The sequence below is a fragment of the Phaseolus vulgaris genome, chromosome 1 (genome assembly GCF_000499845.2).
Source record: "Phaseolus vulgaris cultivar G19833 chromosome 1, P. vulgaris v2.0, whole genome shotgun sequence".
Classification (NCBI taxonomy): domain Eukaryota; kingdom Viridiplantae; phylum Streptophyta; class Magnoliopsida; order Fabales; family Fabaceae; genus Phaseolus; species Phaseolus vulgaris.
Window position 1 is genome coordinate 47,397,291 of NC_023759.2, and position 18,328 is coordinate 47,415,618.

Sequence of the window (18,328 nt, forward strand, 5' to 3'; positions counted from 1 at the left end):
TCTCCTTCTTTCTAGACATGTATATTTTTAATACATTCATCAATATGTATAGTTGGTTGAAGAGATAGTTCACTGTAAGATTTTCTTTATATTTTTTTTTACATTTTAAGATTATTTTGGAGGAGAAGAGGAATAGGGCTAGTTGTTTCCTTGTGTGAAGCTCAAAGTTGTATCACAAACTAAATAAATAAATAAATGATGAGGCAACAGTTACAGTGATTTTGTTTATTGTGAAAATGTTGAAATGTTTCTCGAATTGCTCAACAAACAAACGACGAACTTCGTTTCGGTCCAATCACGTGACAAAGTTCAATTTTATATTACTATTTTTTATTTTAAAAATTAACATTTTTATCAGAATTTACCTTCAGCTAAGAACAATTTTATAAGGATATAGTTTAACTCCCTTTTCAAGAAGTTGTTTATGTATTTTATTTGAGTCTACTTAGCCGTTGCCTTTATACGAAAGTATTTTATTTTATTTTGTGTATGATTTTACCGTAGGAATCAGAACCTTTTGATTGATGTAAAAGTATTCATCAGACGTTGCATGATGATGACTGAGGAAAAAATTGACAGTGATATTCCTCTCAATCATTTTACATATTTTTATCATAGTATAAATACAAAATCAGTTTAAAATAACCATAGTTAATTAGAAAATTAAAATAGTCAATTTTATTTTATTAATTATATATTTTTCATCAGCAGTGTATTTTATTAATTAAAATAGCATAAATATATTATATTTATATTTATTTGATTATTTACTGTAACTGTGAAATATGAATTTGATCATGAACTCCAATTACATAAAAGAAGAAAAGAAGAGAACCTAGATAAATAGATAGACATGTTTGTTGAATATAGACAGTACAGAAAATAATGGATTAGAAAGTGATATATAGGGTGGTTGTTATCCTAGATTAAAATTACTGCACTCACTCACTCTTGAATGAAGCTAATATGTATGATTATGCTAAGGTTGTGGTTCCATGACATTGACAGCAGCCGCACTTCCCCATGCTCAAAAACACACCGGTTTTGCTTTTTATGGTTAAAAATTTGTCCCCTCCCATTCCTCCTTTCCTTTCATCCTTCCACATTTTACAATCACCCTCCATTTTCATGTCACTAATCACACAAAAAAAAAAGATATAGAATAACTAAATTAACCACTTTTTGGTGTTTTATTCTTATTAATAATATGATGTTGACTGGTATAGGAAACACAGAAGAGAAGAAATGATTAGCAGTATGAAGTGGTTAAAGTTAAAACATAGTATGATTAAAAATGTTGAGGTGAGGGAGTTTAGGAAATGGAAATTGGGGTTGGGATGAAAGAAAGTATTGTGAGTTGTCAGGAGCTACACACAGGGAGGGAAGTGGAACAGTAAAGTGAAGCTAGAAGACTACATGCAAAGCTAAATTATGAGGAAAGCTGTTACCTTAGCAGTTGGCGTTGTCTGAACTTGTCTGTGTCTGTGTGTAATGGGAGTCACTGTCTCCGCTTTAGAAATAGAACCGGTTACTTAGAAAACAAACGCAAAATAAGATACCACTCCTGTGATTAATGAGTTCATCACCAGTCCCATCTTCAAAATCATTTGAGTTTCTCTTTCCTCACCCTTCTGGAGAGAGAGTTTGGAGGACTTGAAGAAGCTAGGGGGGGTCCTACTGCTTATTGTTTGGAGGGCAGTAACAGTCCCTGTCAATGATTTTTACTTGGGTGGTGACTCTCATTGACCCACCCAATCAATATCACACTTGCTTATTGCTGGGGTGGGGATTTTAATCAATGAACCAAGCCTCCTCCTCTTCACATTTGCTCATTTCAGCCTTTCTTTTCTCTCTGGGTCTTTTTCATCTAGGAGAACTTGGAGTTAGAGTTGGAACATAAAGGGAAACCCGGATCTTAGTAGTATGAGGAGACCTTCAACAGTAAGTTCTCTATCATTACTTCTTTCTCTGTCATTTCCTCCATTCTCCCTTGGAGAGCTCCCCATCTCACTTTACCCCCTCACAAACTTAATACTGGATGGAGTAAGATCTGCAGGTGAAATCCTTTTCAGACAGATGAAGAGTAACACTGGTTTGATCATCCACTGTTCATCTTCTTTTATAAATTCTGGCACTTGGAAAGTGGAACACTTGGTGGTGATTGGTTTTTTACTTTTTCTTGCTCTTTCTGTGTTTAATTTAAATTTAAACATCTACTTGAGCTATTAACTGTGGAGAAAATGTAGCTGATGATCTGAGGAGATTTTCAACTCCTCTAAGTTGAATCGTGTGTTGCTGTTTCTAGATCCTACCTGAATTTCATAATTTTTCTGGTCTTCTTTGTTTTGGCTGAAGAAGCATGTGAATTACTGTTGTTGTTCATGGTTTAATAAAATTGATGAAATGGGAAAGTTACTCACATTCTCACTAGTAGCACATGGTAACTGATGGTGAAAGTTTCTCTTGCAGCTCGTGGATGTGCTTCTGGTACTTGCATTGCTCAGCTGTAGCCCATGGATAGTATGGAGCAACACACTTTGCCAAGAGACAAACGACGAAGTTCGACCTCACAGCGTCAGCATCACCGAATTTGGTGCAGTTGGCGATGGGGTCACTCTCAACACAAAAGCATTTCAAAATGCCATCTTCTACCTGAATTCCTTTGCTGACAAAGGTGGAGCCAAGCTTTTTGTCCCGGATGGTCGGTGGTTAACCGGTAGTTTTGATCTCATCAGTCATCTAACTTTGTGGTTGGACAAGGATGCAGTAATTCTTGGATCAACGGTAAGTCACTCTCTGTAAATAATGCAGGACAAAAGAGGAAGTTGCTTAGCTGGTTTGTCTTAGTTTTTAGTAAGTAATTTGCCATACAATGCAGGGATTGTATTTTAGCTTCTAAAAAGTTCGGCTAACTTGGGTTGAAGTCCTACAAACTTGATAGTGTAATCTGTTCAGACATTCGACGATGAACTTCTTTATAACTTATGCATGTTCCAATTTTGACATGCATGTCCCGCTTGTTACAGAACCCTGAAGATTGGCCAGTTGTTGATCCTCTACCGTCTTATGGAAGAGGAAGAGAGTTGCCAGGTAAAAGGCATAAGAGCCTCATTTATGGGCGCAATTTGAGTGATGTGATCATAACAGGTTAGTAACGTTCAACACAATCATCATATTCTCAATACATAAATTGGTGATATTGTCATTGTATCAATGAAGGCAATAACGGGACTATCGATGGTCAAGGGAGTATCTGGTGGAGCATGTTTAGGAACAAAACTCTGGATTATACACGTCCCCATTTGATAGAATTGATGAACTCAACAGGGGTCCTCATTTCAAATTTAACCTTCTTGAATTCTCCATTTTGGACACTCCATCCTGTGTATTGCAGGTTTGTCCTCCACTCAAGGATTGAATTTGTATTTTATTCCTTGTTTTCCGTAGTTCAAGTACTTCCATTGCATTTTTAAAACTGTGCAATAGTGGAGCTTTCATGATTAGGGGCAGATTTGAGACTGTTTTTCTGGATGAACAGCCATGTTACAGTTCAGAAAGTGACGATCTTTGCTCCTCTTGATTCTCCAAATACTGATGGGATTGATCCAGGTAAACTATTCTGCAATTGACAACTACCAAATATTCTACCTTAATTTGTCATAAAATGTTTTGAAGAAAAACTCACTTGAGCTTAAATGAAGGCAGAATATCTAAATTTGTATGCAATTGTGCATCATGGTAAAGGTAATAAATATGCTAGATTTAAAGCAATGTACCTATAAACAGTGGTTACATCCTCACAAGTCACAATTATTTTGCTTTAGAAGATTTATCAGATTCTCACACACATTACCTTTAAAATGCATCCAGATTCTTCAGACAATGTTTGCATTGAAGACTGTTACATAAGCACTGGTGATGACCTGATTGCGATCAAGAGCGGGTGGGATGAGTATGGCATTAGATACGGTCGCCCCTGCACAAACATTATCATCCACAGGCTTGTTGGTAAAACTCAAACGAGTGCAGGGATTGCAATAGGAAGTGAGATGTCTGGTGGTGTATCTGAAGTTCATATAGAAGATATTCAATTCTACGATTCACATACTGCAATCAGAATAAAGACGTCTCCTGGAAGGGGGGGTTATGTTAGAAACATCTATGTCACAAACGTGACCTTGGCTAATGTGGATATTGCTATTAGGTTCACTGGTTTATATGGGGAACATCCAGATGATGCTTATGACCCAAAGGCTCTGCCTGTAATAGAAAAGATTACAATCAAGGATGTGGTGGGAGAGAATATCAAAACTGCAGGTCTTATAGAGGGTATAGAAGGTGACAATTTTGTGAACGTTTGCTTATCAAACATTGTCCTTAATGTGAGCTCAAACTATCCATGGAACTGCTCCTATGTTAAAGGATATTCTGACCTGGTTCTGCCAGAAGCTTGTGAGCCTCTCAAAGAAAGAATATTCCCTGAGCATTGTTCAGATTGTTACTATTTGTCAAATCAAATTCAGAGTTCGAAGAGCCAAAATAGAGGTGCTTGGTTTATGTCTTGGTAAATTGTGGACTTTATAGCAGCATTATTATGCTACTAAAGCTCACTTTATAGCTGAAATTTGATTGGTGCATTTTTTCAGCAGGGCAAAGAAACTTCAGGTGACATAAGAGGTTGAGTAGAATTGCCGAACTGTGATTTTGCATCTTCAGAAAGATACCAAGAAATGATTGCTTTTTGTAGCTTGTGTGCAGTGACAAATAATTGAGTGATTTATCAGAAATAGGAAGTTGGATGATTTCGTGTCTTGCTTTCTCTAGCTACTATGGCTTTGGAAAGAAATTACAAAGTTTTGTGTTTCAGTTTATTTTAAGGGAAGGAGTGCTTTTGGCTGTTGATAGAGGTGAGATATGGTTACTCTGACATAACTCCCTTTTGCCAAAAATGTGATCCTTCATAGGAGATTTTGCAGTTGTACTAGTCAGGTGTTTGTTAGTTCTACATCTCTTTTGTTTGAATAAGGAATCCAAAAAATAAACTTCCTAGGAAGGTAAATTTACTCAATTAAATCCATCAATAATCTTATTACTTGCTGCTCTATTTTCATTTCTTTTTTAGGCTGCTACATAATCATCTCTAGATTCTACCTGGAAACAAAAATAAGAACATCATGCTGCAGATACAATAGAAAATGAAGCAAAAACATGGGTAAAGCTCAAGCTCACAAGTTATAGCCTTTTGCTAAGGAAATATTATGATTGTCTTAATAAATGAATTCCATTTTTTTGACAGGCTTAAGTGCCTAAATAAAGACTAACCCTATATTCTTTTAATAATCTTCCTACAAGCTTATAAGATCAAATGAAAAAAAAGTACATAAAAAACACGAAAAATAGAAAAATGAAATTATGAAATTGTCATTTAAGAAATATACCGGATTCATTATTGGGCTTCAAAATTACTTTAATGCAAAAATATTTTTAAGCTGGTCACACATGACGTATGATTTAGTTAATAATAAATATGGCTAGTAATTAGGTGATGGGGAAAATTTCTTCTCTCTTTTCACAAATTGAAAGTGAAACCTTCTCTTTCTTGATCAAAGGGAGAGCTCGAAAGTTTAATCCCATAGTTTAATTTAAAATCTCAAAAGAACAATTAAAAACATTATGTTAAATTATAAAAAAATGGGTCCATAAAATATGAAACTTGTTAACTTTTCAACATCCATTCCAATATCACTCTTACATTTATATATATATATATATATATATATATATATATATATTACATTATTTATTTGTTGTCAAAATATTAGATTTATTCAATTCAAAAATTCAAATTGATATCTTTGAAATAATTATTTCGTAATTTAATGTCTTTAATTATTTCACGCGTTACTGGTGGGGTACATGGCAGCTAAAAAAGTTGCCTAATTCTGACCAAATCCTTTTTTTTATGCTCTTTCTGATTCATCTCTATCCTTCTTCACTATTTATTGTTTACTATGTTTCTATGTATATCAGTTTTCTTCCTCCAAATTCTAAACACTTTTCTTTATTCCTCATGTACAAAAATATCACTATAATCTCAATGGGCCTTCACTCTTTTCGCTTTCGGGCTTTAACTATTTAGTTTCGGTTTAAGCTATTTGCACTCCCCTTTTCTTTTATTTAAAGTAACATATTTATACTTATTCTTCTTTGCATCTCTTTTTCAGAACACCCCTATCTCATTTTCACTCGTGTACTCCCCTGCATACTACAAACCCCTTTATATTTTTACTATCTCAATTCTGTGACAATGTTTCTGGTATCATAAAGATTCAATTAAAATATTTTGTTTATAGTCAATAAAATTAAAGTGTTTTTATAATTTGATTGGAACTACCTTTTTATAAAATATTTAGCAAGAAAAGTGTATTTAGAAAAAAAAGACATAAATGGTAGGACTCTTCTGTTTTTGTTCCAATTGTTTGGTTCTCTAAGGCCCAAACGTTGCCCAACGTCTGATTTTGTATTTCTTGAAGAACAACAAAGAATGAAAAGAAAAGAAAAGAAATGCATAATGTCATAATTGGGTCACAATTTGTAGAACTAGAACAAACGAATATAATTATTTTGTGATTGTACTTGCTTCTTTTGTGTTCAAAAATAACTTATTTTTTCATATGTTTTTTTTTTAAAAATTGTTTCATATAGACATTTATAAAAGTATGATTGGCGATGAAAAAGCCTTTACCTAAAATTTTCAGTAGTGATTAATTAAATAATAATTGTAAATATTCCACGTAAATTAACTGAGATCCAAACAATCCTATAATAGGAGATAAATAGATAATAAAAGAAGTGCACATGAAGGTGAAATGATTAATGTTTCTTATATGTCAGGTTTTAGATAAGTTTATTTAAACATGATAGTGGTCTTGACTTTGACTACACTGAAAACAACTTTAGGTTCACATTCAAACATTTATAAAATTTGGATTGAGATTTGAACTGGGGTATTTAAAATTAATAAAAAGAATCTGGCTAATGTTATCCTACCAAAACTTGCAAGTCATTCATACTGAGGAGTTTTATTGAGTTTGATTTTTGATATATCTATAGCGTAAAAGCTTATGTGTCACTTATGTGACAGTTTATTATAGACAGAGGAGTGATAAAAATATATTGATTTAATTTTCAACTTCATCTAAATATTCTTTTAAAGTTATAATTAATAACTTAATTATACATATATCTATTATAAAAAAATAAAAATAATGGTTTGGTATAAAAAAGAATTATTTTTGTTTATTAACAATGAATATATCCAAAAGAACTATGTAACTTAAGACTTAGTTGATAACTATTATTTATGTTAGATTATCGTTCCTCTTTGTAAGAAGATATATATCCTTATTAGTGTGTTTTACAAAAGAAACTTCAATGTTGATTGATGTATATATGAAGTAATAATAGATAATAAATTAACATTATTTGATATATTTATATTTTCTCACACACACACACACATATATATATATATATAATTATTTCATTGTATTCATTGTTATTGTTATCATCTATTAGATTATGTTCAAGATGTGGTCCATTTCTTAAAAATAATTGGTACCTTCTTGACTGAGGTCATTCTTATACAAGTATATTTTAATATCGTTTTAATAATATTTGATATTTTTCATTGCGTTTTTTTTTTTTTGACATTGAATTTCAATGAAAGATACTTTAAAAAAATAAATGTAAATTAAATAACATTAATTATTATTTGTTAATTGTCACACATATTATTTAAATTTATTTATATATTTGTTAATCTGAGTGTGAAGAGTATATGGATGAATAAAAACAATAATTTAAAACTAAAATGAGTATTTTTGGTATTTGTTTTTTGAGTTATAAGAGTGAAATAATAATGGCAGCATTGAGGAGTACGGTGGGAAATGTAGCTAGGGTGTAATTGGTGTATCCAGATCCAATATCTGGGATTGCTATACCTATTTTTAATAATACTTGCATCGATCTACCACTACGTGCTATGCTACTCATAGCTGTTTCTTTTCATTTGGCTTCCTCATTGACTATTGTCTCAAAGTTTTCAGACTCACGCATGAATGCAGGATATGCTTTCGGGATCTTCAACATTTGCACACAATTCTATCAACCTCCATGTTTCCTGTTTTAAGACCCACACAATAACTTCAATTCTTATGAGAAATGCTTTTTCAACATTATAATGTAATCTTGAAAGTTGGAGTATATCAAATAAATCATATCCAGATAATTAATTACTTCTGCAGAATTCATAAGCTTCCTTGGACTTCAACTCTTGCATGGTATACAAAAGATCAACATGCATGCTCTTGAACTCCAAGTGAGGTTCAAACTGTTTGTTTATTGAGTCATGCATTCAGAACCAGAAGTGACTCTTAATCTCGTTTTCATATATAATAAAAACAGTGAACAACGTGCACTAATCTTCTCTTTTTTTCTGTATATACATATACTCTATTCGAATCACAAAGAAGCTTTATTTGGTTTTTGTAATTTGCTTTCTTTCTTCTAAAAAATACTTATAGAAAAATTCATCAAAATAAAGAAAATATATAGTTTTTCAAAATTCAGAGACTAGGAAGCTAGTTGGTGGAGAAAGTAGTGCATGACTGAGGAAGCTGCGGTGACCCAATGGCACCGCTAGTTCCATTGTTGCCACCATCACTGCCTCTTGGTACTCCTATGATTGAGGAGATTGCTGCTGCCAAAGCTGCAGTGAAGTTTGGATCCGAAGCAATGGCTGCACTAACCGTTTCGACCATAGATGAAGGTTGTCGTGGATGAAGTAGGGGCGATGCCGCAGGTGGAAGCTTCTGTGAAAAGAACAAGGGGTGGCCTAGAAGGTGGGGGCCACCGGAAGCATGCAGTGGGAGAGGGAACGTAGTGGCATGGGGTGGTACACGGTGGAGGTGCATGGCGTTGGGGTTTTGGGTCAAGTCGAGAGTAATGGTTGGGAATGGTGCTGAAGCTGATAGGGTTGCCATTGAAGCATAGGGAAGTGAAGAGTAATATCCTGCAGAGTTTGTGAGGGCTTCCTTGCTGGGTGTTGAACCTGAGAGGAGCATGGCGGCGGCTGCTGACGTGGTACTTGCCATGGCAGTGGCAGCTGGTGGCAGAGGGTGATTGTGATTGCCTTCGTAGGTTGTTGTCAACACTGTCTTGTCTTCTACGCATCTCTGCACCTGTCCAATATATATGTATATATATCAACAATACACACACTTAATTAAAACTAAGAAATTAAATGATATTTGGAAGAGAATGCAATGAATTACCTGTTTGCGCACTGGGCATCCTACAGCCATAGTGCAGCGATAGTAAGCACGAGGGCAAGGGTTACCCTTCGCCATTTTCTGTCCATATTTTCTCCACTGACAACCATCACTGATCTGAAAACTCCCATCATCCAACATTAATTCATCATTCAAATATAAATCTAAATTCAGTGAAGTGAAATATAAACAAAATTTAGTTTTAATTTAATGTGGATATACTACAGCTTTTTTAAATTCAAATATGAATACCATCTTCACTAAATATAATTAGTTTAAGAACACGTAGTTATTTCACTTAATAAAGAATTAAAATGTATTTGGCCATCTTTCTTAACAAATATAAAATTAAGTATTTGAATGTGGAGGGGGTTCTTTCATTTAAATATGTTTAATAATACCTTAAAATTATTAACGAGAAATCTAAATTTTCATTAAATCTAAAAGGACAATATACAAATTATATAATATATATACTAACATTCTAAAAAAATGTGATGTTGTTCATAGTGCTGTATAACGAGTTTATTTTTTATAAACAATATATCTTACAAATTCTATCAATGATAATTAGTCAATTTTTATTTATGTTCTTAATTTCTTTAATGTGTCATTTGTTATCACATGGTTTAAGAATATATATTATATTCTACTCCTATAAAAAAGAGAATAATGTGTTGATAATCCTATTTCAATTTATAAACATATAAAAACTTTATTTAATTTATCAATCATTTATTCATATCAGTGACAGTGTATGATTATATTGAGTAGTTGTTTTGATGGTCAACATATTAATTTCCATAATAAAACACAAGTTAAGTTTTTAAGTTAGTTTAAGTGCATTTCATTTTATACCTGCTTATATAAGAATCCTCATTTTAGGGTCACAAGGGATCTAAGAGCAATGGTACCCTTAAACTAATGATCCTTAAAAAAAAACTAAAACTAAGTACGCAAAAAGTTGCTAAACTAATTACCAGTGGAGCTTCTGATCTAGCTCGTACGGAAACCCTGGCTTTCCTGAGAGGAATCTGATCTGCAGCAACTTGTTCTGCAGTTTTGGGTTGTTCTTCTAACTTGTTTGAGCCCCAGCTCTGTGAAGAGGACCGGTCAAGAACATCTTCTGCAGCATCACGACAAGCCTGTTTTCCAAGATTCAGTTTAATCAATTGAGGAGCCTCATCATGTGTCTTTGACATTACCTCCACGTTGTTTGAGCGACAAACCGATACCTCACCATCAGTCTTTTCATCACAAACCGATGCATCATTCACCACCTCTAACTTGCTGCATGCTCCAGCAGGGTCCACATTTTTTTTTCCCGACACAATCCCATTTGCTTCTGTACTATTCTGTTTCCACACATCATTTCAGTACTATGGAGTTCGACGATGAATTTTAACTGTTGCTACATGTTTATATGAATTTTGACAGTTATGTATTATAGTACTTTTGATTTTAACAGTCGGTGCAAGTACGTGCCATCACCTGTGTGTGTGAATAGTGTGTGTGAATTTCTGCAGTTATCTCTGGTGTGTTATCTGCAGCTAGATAAGACTTTTCCTTTGTATAAGATGGTCAAGTCAATTTTATCTGGAAGTACTTGTTGGTATTAATTGTCGTTTAGTTGAAATAGGAATTTCATAGTCTGAACTCTGAACAGTGAAAGGTGCTCTCAAAGGCGCAAAAAAATAATGAGATTTGTTAAGGGTTATTTTCACGACATTAATTAAATACATACAAAGAGTATAAAGTATTTCAGAAAGAATAAACTAATAAGAAAAAAAGATAAATGTTTAACATATTTAGAATAATTAATAATATTTAATTAAATATCATAAATACTTTGTAGCTGTTTGGAAAAATCCAAACAGTAATTAAAATGATAATCATAATGTGTTTGAACGAGTGAATATTTTTATATACATGTAAAGAAAGATGTTGAAAAACGACAGAGAATGAAGATAACACGCTTTTCAAAATTAAGTGAAGCACGCTACCCTGTTTCTTCACTGCCTAAAGAACAGGGAAAATAATAGCACACAGACACAACGAAACAAACCATTTCGTTAGGGTTGAAAAAAATAAAAATTTTAAAAAACTGAAATTTAATCATCAGGCAACACAGAAAAAATTATCTGTTCTGAGATGAGAATACCCTTCAATTTATATCTTGCTTTTCAAAGATAAAAAATCAATCAATCTAAGGTAGATAATTAAATGCCGAAAATCTATGTGTAATAAATCCACCTGATGAAGCTTTTGTTTCTGCAGAGTTATGAATAGCTGAGCTTGTAGTTGGGTATAGCTTCTGGTAATCTGGTCCAGCACAGTTCTCAACTTGCGATTATCTTCTTGTAGTCTCCGCAATTGACTTTCAAGAGAACTCATCTGAGAACAAAATAAATATTTCACAACAAAAAAAAAAACATAATAAATAATCACACAACTTGATTTATGGTATCCATCCCTAAGGCATATTATACAAACCTCAGCTTCAGGGTTTTCACCATTTTCTTCTTTTGTGACTCCAGCACTCACACAAGTTAAATTCAGTCCGGTCTGCATATTTATATATGCATATATGTGTGTACATACAGATACAAACATGGAAAAAAAAATGGAAAAGTGAGTTGCATTAAGTACACAGTGATGCAGAATTGAAGAAATCCATATAGAAAAGCTCACGTTTACAGGATGATGAGAGACGTGTGTTGGTGATCCTTGGCGATGAGTGCGATCTTGATTTCTAACATGCTTCTGATGATCATGGTTGATATGATTGGTACTGTTGTTTTTATTAGTAGGTGGGGATGAAGGTGATGAGAAGAAGTCCATTTCTTTGATGGTAGAATCGGTGTTGTGGGTTGTGTGATCCAAAGGGGGGTTGAGAAAGTCGCCGCCGGAGCTTAAGAAGGTCAATTCACGGTGGTGTCGGTTCTCCATGTATTTAGTGAATGCAGATAGAGAGAGAGTAAGAGAGAGAGAGAGAGAGAGAAGTAGTAGAAATTATAAAGTGGTAGTTTGCGTTGGCAGTGAGAGTACAGAAGGAAATGGGATTAAATGTCTTAATGCACCCCCTCCCTCCTTGGACCTTAAGGTAGGGGTCCCACAATAAATTTAATATGGAAAAAAGGTAATGTTGTAATGTAAGTAAGAGAGGTCCACAAAAAAGTTCCAGAGGGATTCACAACTCATAAGGGACCAGCCGTTTTTTCGCCATAATTGACGTCACATAATTAACCCTCCTAGGATAGGGGGTTATGCTTATTCTTATTAATTAGCAAGGGTTTTTCATATGACTAACCAGAGTAAAAAATGTTCTACTATTCAACAACATTTTTCTCTTTTCTCTTCTGGTTTCAACTTTAGAACTAGGGTTATAATTTAAAGACACAGAAGAGGATTCAAACGTGTTACCCGATTCTGTTTTACATATTTTAAAGCCTCATCTCACATATTGATCCAAAATATTAGTGATTTCAATCCTTAATTATAAAATCAACTTTAGAATTATATATATATATATATATATATAAAATTAACGATCTAAACCAACAACATTCAAGATAATCAAGAATAAGTGTGCTCTTAACCAAAATTGAGATCTGTCTATTTGTGAAGTTTTACCTAATATATATAGAGTCCGTCTTAACTCCGTGTTTGTCGTTATGATTATCTCTTTACTGTCTGATTAATGCTAATTAATTTAAATCTTTGTCATATGTTATTTCTTTTACATTATTCATTTAATCGGCCTCCTACCTAAATTACCAAAGATCGACTCAAGATCCATAACTCAACATGCCCTTGCCTTATGCACAGACAAATAAGATTACTGTTGACTTAAAGTTGTACTCGATTACCAAGTTAAACTACACCCACGATAATTAGATCAACATCTTTCCTTAATCGCCAAGATCCCCATAACCCAACAATATATAAATCAAATTATATTTAATATTATTCAAAACAAACATATCGTTAAAAAAGAAAAATATGGAAGCTAAGGTGCAGAGGATAGAGGAGTAAAAAATGGAAAGGAAAAAAGATATTTTATAGGGATTTGAGAACGGCGTTAAGAATAACGGCGGTTCCGGATGTGAAAATGGATCCACGTGGGGTAGTCCCATAAGGTCAACCCAGTTGACGGCACGGCTCTCTCTATCGACGGTAGTTGGAATGAGTGGGGCCCACAGGATTGGAAAACCTAATCCCACTGACTTTGAAGGCAACCACGACGTCATTGGGATCAACCATACATCTCAATCGAGGTTTATTGAAGACTCAACCTTGTATTCCTTCCTATTTTCTTTTTCTTTTTATCTATTTTTAATTATAATTACAATTTTATATTTTTCATATGCATAATAAAGGTTTTTATTAAACCTTCACACAATATATAATTTTATTAAAACAAGGACACGTGGATTACTACATCATTCTTCTATCCAAAGTCGTCACTTTGAAACTCACAAAACCTTAAAGTAAATTTGTTCGTAGTAATATATGAAAGGTTACAAATGACATTCAATAAAGAAAGTCTATGTATACTATATATAAAAAGTTATAATACAAATTATTACATTAGTAAATCTTTTACTTTAAAAATGAAAACGGTAAAACCTTGACCATCATTTATTTACCCTCTATTCTTTACTATTTTTATCGTTATTTGATTCGTGAATTGGTCACAACAATATAAAAAAACTTATGTAAATTTTACACGTTAACACAATTTCAATTTGTTTAAAAAAAGGTATACAATTTTGGTGAATGTGTTGGAATTTAATTTGAACCAGAGAGAATGAAACTCAATAAATAAATCATTTTTGTGTGGCAATATATTTTTTTCAGGCAACTTTCAATAAGTTTTTTTTTTAATGTATGGCGGTCTATTTAAAGAACTGTGTAGTTATGTTTATATAGGTTTGATTTTTTAATCTTTTATCTCTTCTAATATATATTTTTCAAATTAAATTTCAATAGTTTCATTTGATCAAAATTTATTAATGGTTAAATAAACGTATGTCCAATTTATTTTGAATGAATATATAAAGCATAATATAATTTATATTAAATTATTTTTACAAAAGTTATACAAAACCATTTTTCACGTTTGTTAAAATTGTAACTAAATTAGAAAAATCTTAAAGCTTATTTGTTTCATTCCATGTAAGACAATTAATGTTTTGTAGAATTAATACAGATCTTCAAAACAGAAGCAAAAAGCAGCATGAGTGCTACTAAGGATCACATAAAAAAATAATTTCTGAGTTTAATTGGTCAATGAATTAATTGTTCTGGAATCTGGATGTGCCCTTGATTTGATATGAAGATCCATCTCTGGTTTTTCTTCTCCTCGTGGAGTAGTAAATAATAATATAGAAAAACCCAAGTATGTTGAACGATGGCAGAGAATGACCAATATATTGCCATTATACCACATATAATAAGAAATTAAGGCCATATTTCCCTTTCCATGTGAATAAGATGTGTGCAAGCTTTAGGGATATCTTCAAGTCAATGCCAAGTTACACAAATTTCTTTTAAATTCCTCTTTCTTTGTAGTAACTTTGACAAACTTGCCTCTCCACACACTACAAATTTACGACTCATTATTATCGTCCATCACGTCGTGCTTACCAACTAGCACATTCATTAATTATCTATGCATTTGGGGTTACACCCACAAGTTGTACAGTGTCATTTTTTAAGTATGGGTTTTTTTTCAATTATCAAAATTAGTATATTTTGAAAGTACATTAGAAATAACACTAAAAACCTAGAAGAAAAAAAAATCTAAATTTTATATTTTAAAAATGTTTGTTCTTACAAATTACTACCTCTATTTCAACTTTATAATTATTTTTTTGTTAATAGAATATATTCCTTTTATCTACTGCGTATAAAATATTGATGCAGTTTATTTAAGAACAAGAGCGTTTTTTTTCTTAATTAAGATGCAATTATGTGATACAAAGAAGATAAAGGCAATTTCCGTACAGTGTATGAATGTTAACAAGATTTCAAACACTGACGTTTAACCTTTTTTTCTTGCAGGAGATTATCTTTCTTAATTATTGGAGAAACAAGGCAACAAATCTTGATTACAAGTTAAAAGTTTGATTACTTTTTTTGGGTAGGAAGTTGGAGTATAACCCTATTTTGTTGTCTCTTCCCAATTTATGATGATGTTAATTACAAGAAGCAGAGAGAAGTTAGACCATACAATAAATAGTGCTAATTGGGTGTACCAACAATGGTGGGTAGAAACAAAAATAATCCATTCCAGCATGCAAGGATGGAGATAAAATTATTATCCAAGTTAAGGAAATGTTCTTAGATGCAGTAGTGCCACTTCTTATTCCAACTTACATTGGTTTGTTTCTCAATAAACTAATTGAAGAAAATAAGAAAAATTTAAAGGATATAGAAATTGATTGAAAATAATTATTGAACTAATCTCTTTCATTTTGATTTATTTTAATAATATATATAATAAAATTACACTTACTGAAAACTATAAAATAGAAATACTAATGTAAACTGACCATATTGATACAATAATAACAAGAAAATAGTTTAAGAGTAATAAAATTAAAATTAATAATAAAATCTGAATTAATAATGAACAATTTTACACTTTCAAATCTTTTCCTTACAAGACAAATCAACTTTATATGACTAAATTTCTGTTGGGTCGGAACCTTGAAAATGCACGGAGTATAATGAATTATGCATGTCAATTATTCTTTCAGTCATATCTATTTACATTTTTCTAATTTATTAAAAAATAATAAATAAGATTTCACCATAACGCATGACTGAAGTGTGAAGTCCGCACTTCCCTTTTCATATGAACAATATATAGATGAATAAAAAGAAACACAATGCAGATATTTTTGTGACTTCTAATAAGTTTTAATTAATAGAAAATATATTAAAAAAGTTGCATCCTTAACTTTTTATTGGAATAGCGAAAAAGGCTTAAGAAATTGTGGTTTGGGAGGGCAAGTCAAAGTAAACCAACGTCACACTTCAATGCTGACCAGACAAATACAGTAATAGAAAGGTGTTTCAAACGTATTTTTTTAGCCGTTTATTACTAATAAACAACTCTAATTATTTTTTAAATTATAATTTTATAATTATTTTTTATTATTTTAATACTTTTTACACATTCTTTTCTAATACTTTCAATTTAGTTTTGTTTATTGTTATTTTGATATTTTATTATTTTAGTAGCTAAAGAGGAAGGTCTCTCAACTAAAATATTTAGTTTAGTCCTGGTTTCCAGTTTAGTTGTTATTCTTCTTTTATCACATTCTTTTTGTATCTGGTCTTATTTTGAGTTATATTCCCAAATTAATTACAATTTACATATCCAGTTAGTCCTCGTAATTAACGTCATCCCCTCTTTATGAGAAGTAAATGGAATTTTTTTAATTGACTTCAGAGATCGACTCTAAGATTGTTTCACTACATGATTAAATTTGTCCCATAATCTCACATTCCCCTAGCTTCAGGAGTAAGCCAATAAGACTAATAAGTCCATAAACATTAGTCATTAAGACTGTTTTACCATTTGATTGGACTCGGTCCATGACCTCACAACCCCCCTATTCTCATATGTAAGTCAATGAGGCTAATAAGTTTATAAGCAGATTTCACAAAAAAACTCCCATGTGATATTCCCTCCCCAAATTTGGTTGTCTTTTAACTCCCTATTAAAAATACTCGTAAAAATATTTCTAAGCATATCTTTTTCTTGTATAGCTTCTCATTCAAACCAGATTCTCCTCCACCTTAAACGCCAGCTCCACCTTGAGTCTTCCCATACACCTAGCTCTCCCACTGTCATTCCCTGATCCAAGGACAAGGAATAGAACCTAAGATACAAAAAAATGAGGTTATTTCTACCTAGCCAACTGTCCTCCCAAAATCTAGCTTTATCCTTGGCACCGACTTTCCATTATAAAGCTTCTAGGAACCACCCTACTTCTTTTCCCTCATCGCATACTTTTGATAGATCTCTCCACCATCAAGACTAGAATTTCATCTAAATTTGCCTTCGATTTGATTCCAACCCATATTTTGAAACTAAGATGTCTTTCCACTTTTCTTGTTCATTACTCACTAACCGTCATTTCCATTTTGCTTAAACATTCTAACATCTTTAATCCTGAATCCACCTTCCTCCATAGATTTGCAGACATTCTCCTAACTAACCCAATAAATAGATCTTTTATCACTTCTCCCCGTCCAAATAAAATTTCTTTAGATACTACCACTACAAGAACATCATGAAATAAAAACCAATTTTTAGAGACCAAAATAATTAGTTACAATAGCAACTAAATTAGAGACCATTTTAGAAACTAAAAAAAAATGGTTTCTAAATTAGTTTCTATTATTGTTAAATAGTTTCTAAATTAGTATCTAATTAGCAACCAAGGTTTTTCTACCAAATTTAGAAACTAAATAATTGGTAGTTAAAACCTTGATTGCTAATTAAATACAAATTTAGAAACTATTTAACAAACATAAAAACTAATTTTTTTATTTATTTTATAAAATGATCTCTAATTTAGTTACTATTACAACTAATTATTTTGGTTTCTAAAAATTTTCTTCTATTTTATTATTTTTTTATAGTGTAATAATTGGTTGGGGCATTATTTAAATGTTTCTATTAATACATTTAACTATTTTGTGGAGAAAAAAAAAATTGTTTGAACCTTGAAAAGTGATAAAATGGAAAATAAGATAGGAGTGATAATGCTCCAACTTTGCCCGCACGTTCAGTCTAAAAGAATCCAAGTCCAACCCAAACTTCACGTGCGTGTCAGTAGCTGCTACTTCCTTACTTCTTAATTCACGCTTCCATTATAATTATATTAATCATAATTATTATTATTACTATTACTGTACACTAATAGACTCTTAATCTCTTATTATTATTAAGCACCACAAATAATTAAAGCCAGCGT

The 18,328-nt window shown here is 32.1% G+C and overlaps 2 protein-coding genes across 5 annotated transcripts; one reads left to right on the plus strand and one right to left on the minus strand.

Moving 5' to 3' along the window:
* Positions 1-1,198: 1,198 nt before the first annotated feature.
* Positions 1,199-5,092, plus strand: LOC137814845 (probable polygalacturonase). Of its 4 annotated transcripts, none has more exons than XM_068617760.1 (8): positions 1,801-1,941; positions 2,049-2,157; positions 2,470-2,784; positions 3,027-3,147; positions 3,220-3,394; positions 3,539-3,609; positions 3,871-4,545; positions 4,647-5,092. In XM_068617760.1, exons 2-8 carry the CDS (start codon positions 2,077-2,079, stop codon positions 4,667-4,669), a joined length of 1,461 nt encoding a protein of 486 aa, XP_068473861.1. In that variant the 5' UTR covers positions 1,801-1,941; positions 2,049-2,076; the 3' UTR covers positions 4,670-5,092. The 4 variants fall into 4 exon arrangements, with proteins under 4 accessions (XP_068473864.1, XP_068473863.1, XP_068473861.1 ...); XM_068617761.1 differs by having other exon boundaries at positions 4,650-5,092; XM_068617763.1 differs by lacking the exon at positions 2,049-2,157 and having other exon boundaries at positions 1,199-1,941; positions 4,650-5,092.
* A 3,337-nt stretch (positions 5,093-8,429) lies between these two features.
* LOC137814846 (probable WRKY transcription factor 47) lies at positions 8,430-12,396 on the minus strand. Its single transcript, XM_068617764.1, has 6 exons — positions 12,024-12,396; positions 11,826-11,897; positions 11,586-11,726; positions 10,313-10,687; positions 9,336-9,449; positions 8,430-9,242 (listed from the first exon to the last, which is right to left on the minus strand). The coding sequence occupies exons 1-6, from the start codon at positions 12,279-12,281 to the stop codon at positions 8,643-8,645; spliced, it is 1,560 nt and encodes a 519-aa protein (XP_068473865.1). The 5' UTR covers positions 12,282-12,396; the 3' UTR covers positions 8,430-8,642.
* Positions 12,397-18,328: the final 5,932 nt, after the last annotated feature.

Bases quoted from the DNA above. Each gene is read 5' to 3' on its own strand.
- LOC137814845 (XM_068617760.1), top strand. From the start codon at position 2,077: ATGAAGAGTAACACTGGTTTGATCATCCACTGTTCATCTTCTTTTATA. The intron at 3,148-3,219 runs GTTAGTAACGTT...GTATCAATGAAG, and splicing joins GAGTGATGTGATCATAACAG to GCAATAACGGGACTATCGAT. The intron at 3,610-3,870 runs GTAAACTATTCT...AAATGCATCCAG, and splicing joins TACTGATGGGATTGATCCAG to ATTCTTCAGACAATGTTTGC.
- LOC137814846 (XM_068617764.1), bottom strand. From the start codon at position 12,281: ATGGAGAACCGACACCACCGTGAATTGACCTTCTTAAGCTCCGGCGGC. The intron at 10,688-11,585 runs GTGGATTTATTA...GTGTGGAAACAG, and splicing joins AGAAACAAAAGCTTCATCAG to AATAGTACAGAAGCAAATGG. The intron at 9,450-10,312 runs GTAATTAGTTTA...GGGAGTTTTCAG, and splicing joins CTAGATCAGAAGCTCCACTG to ATCAGTGATGGTTGTCAGTG.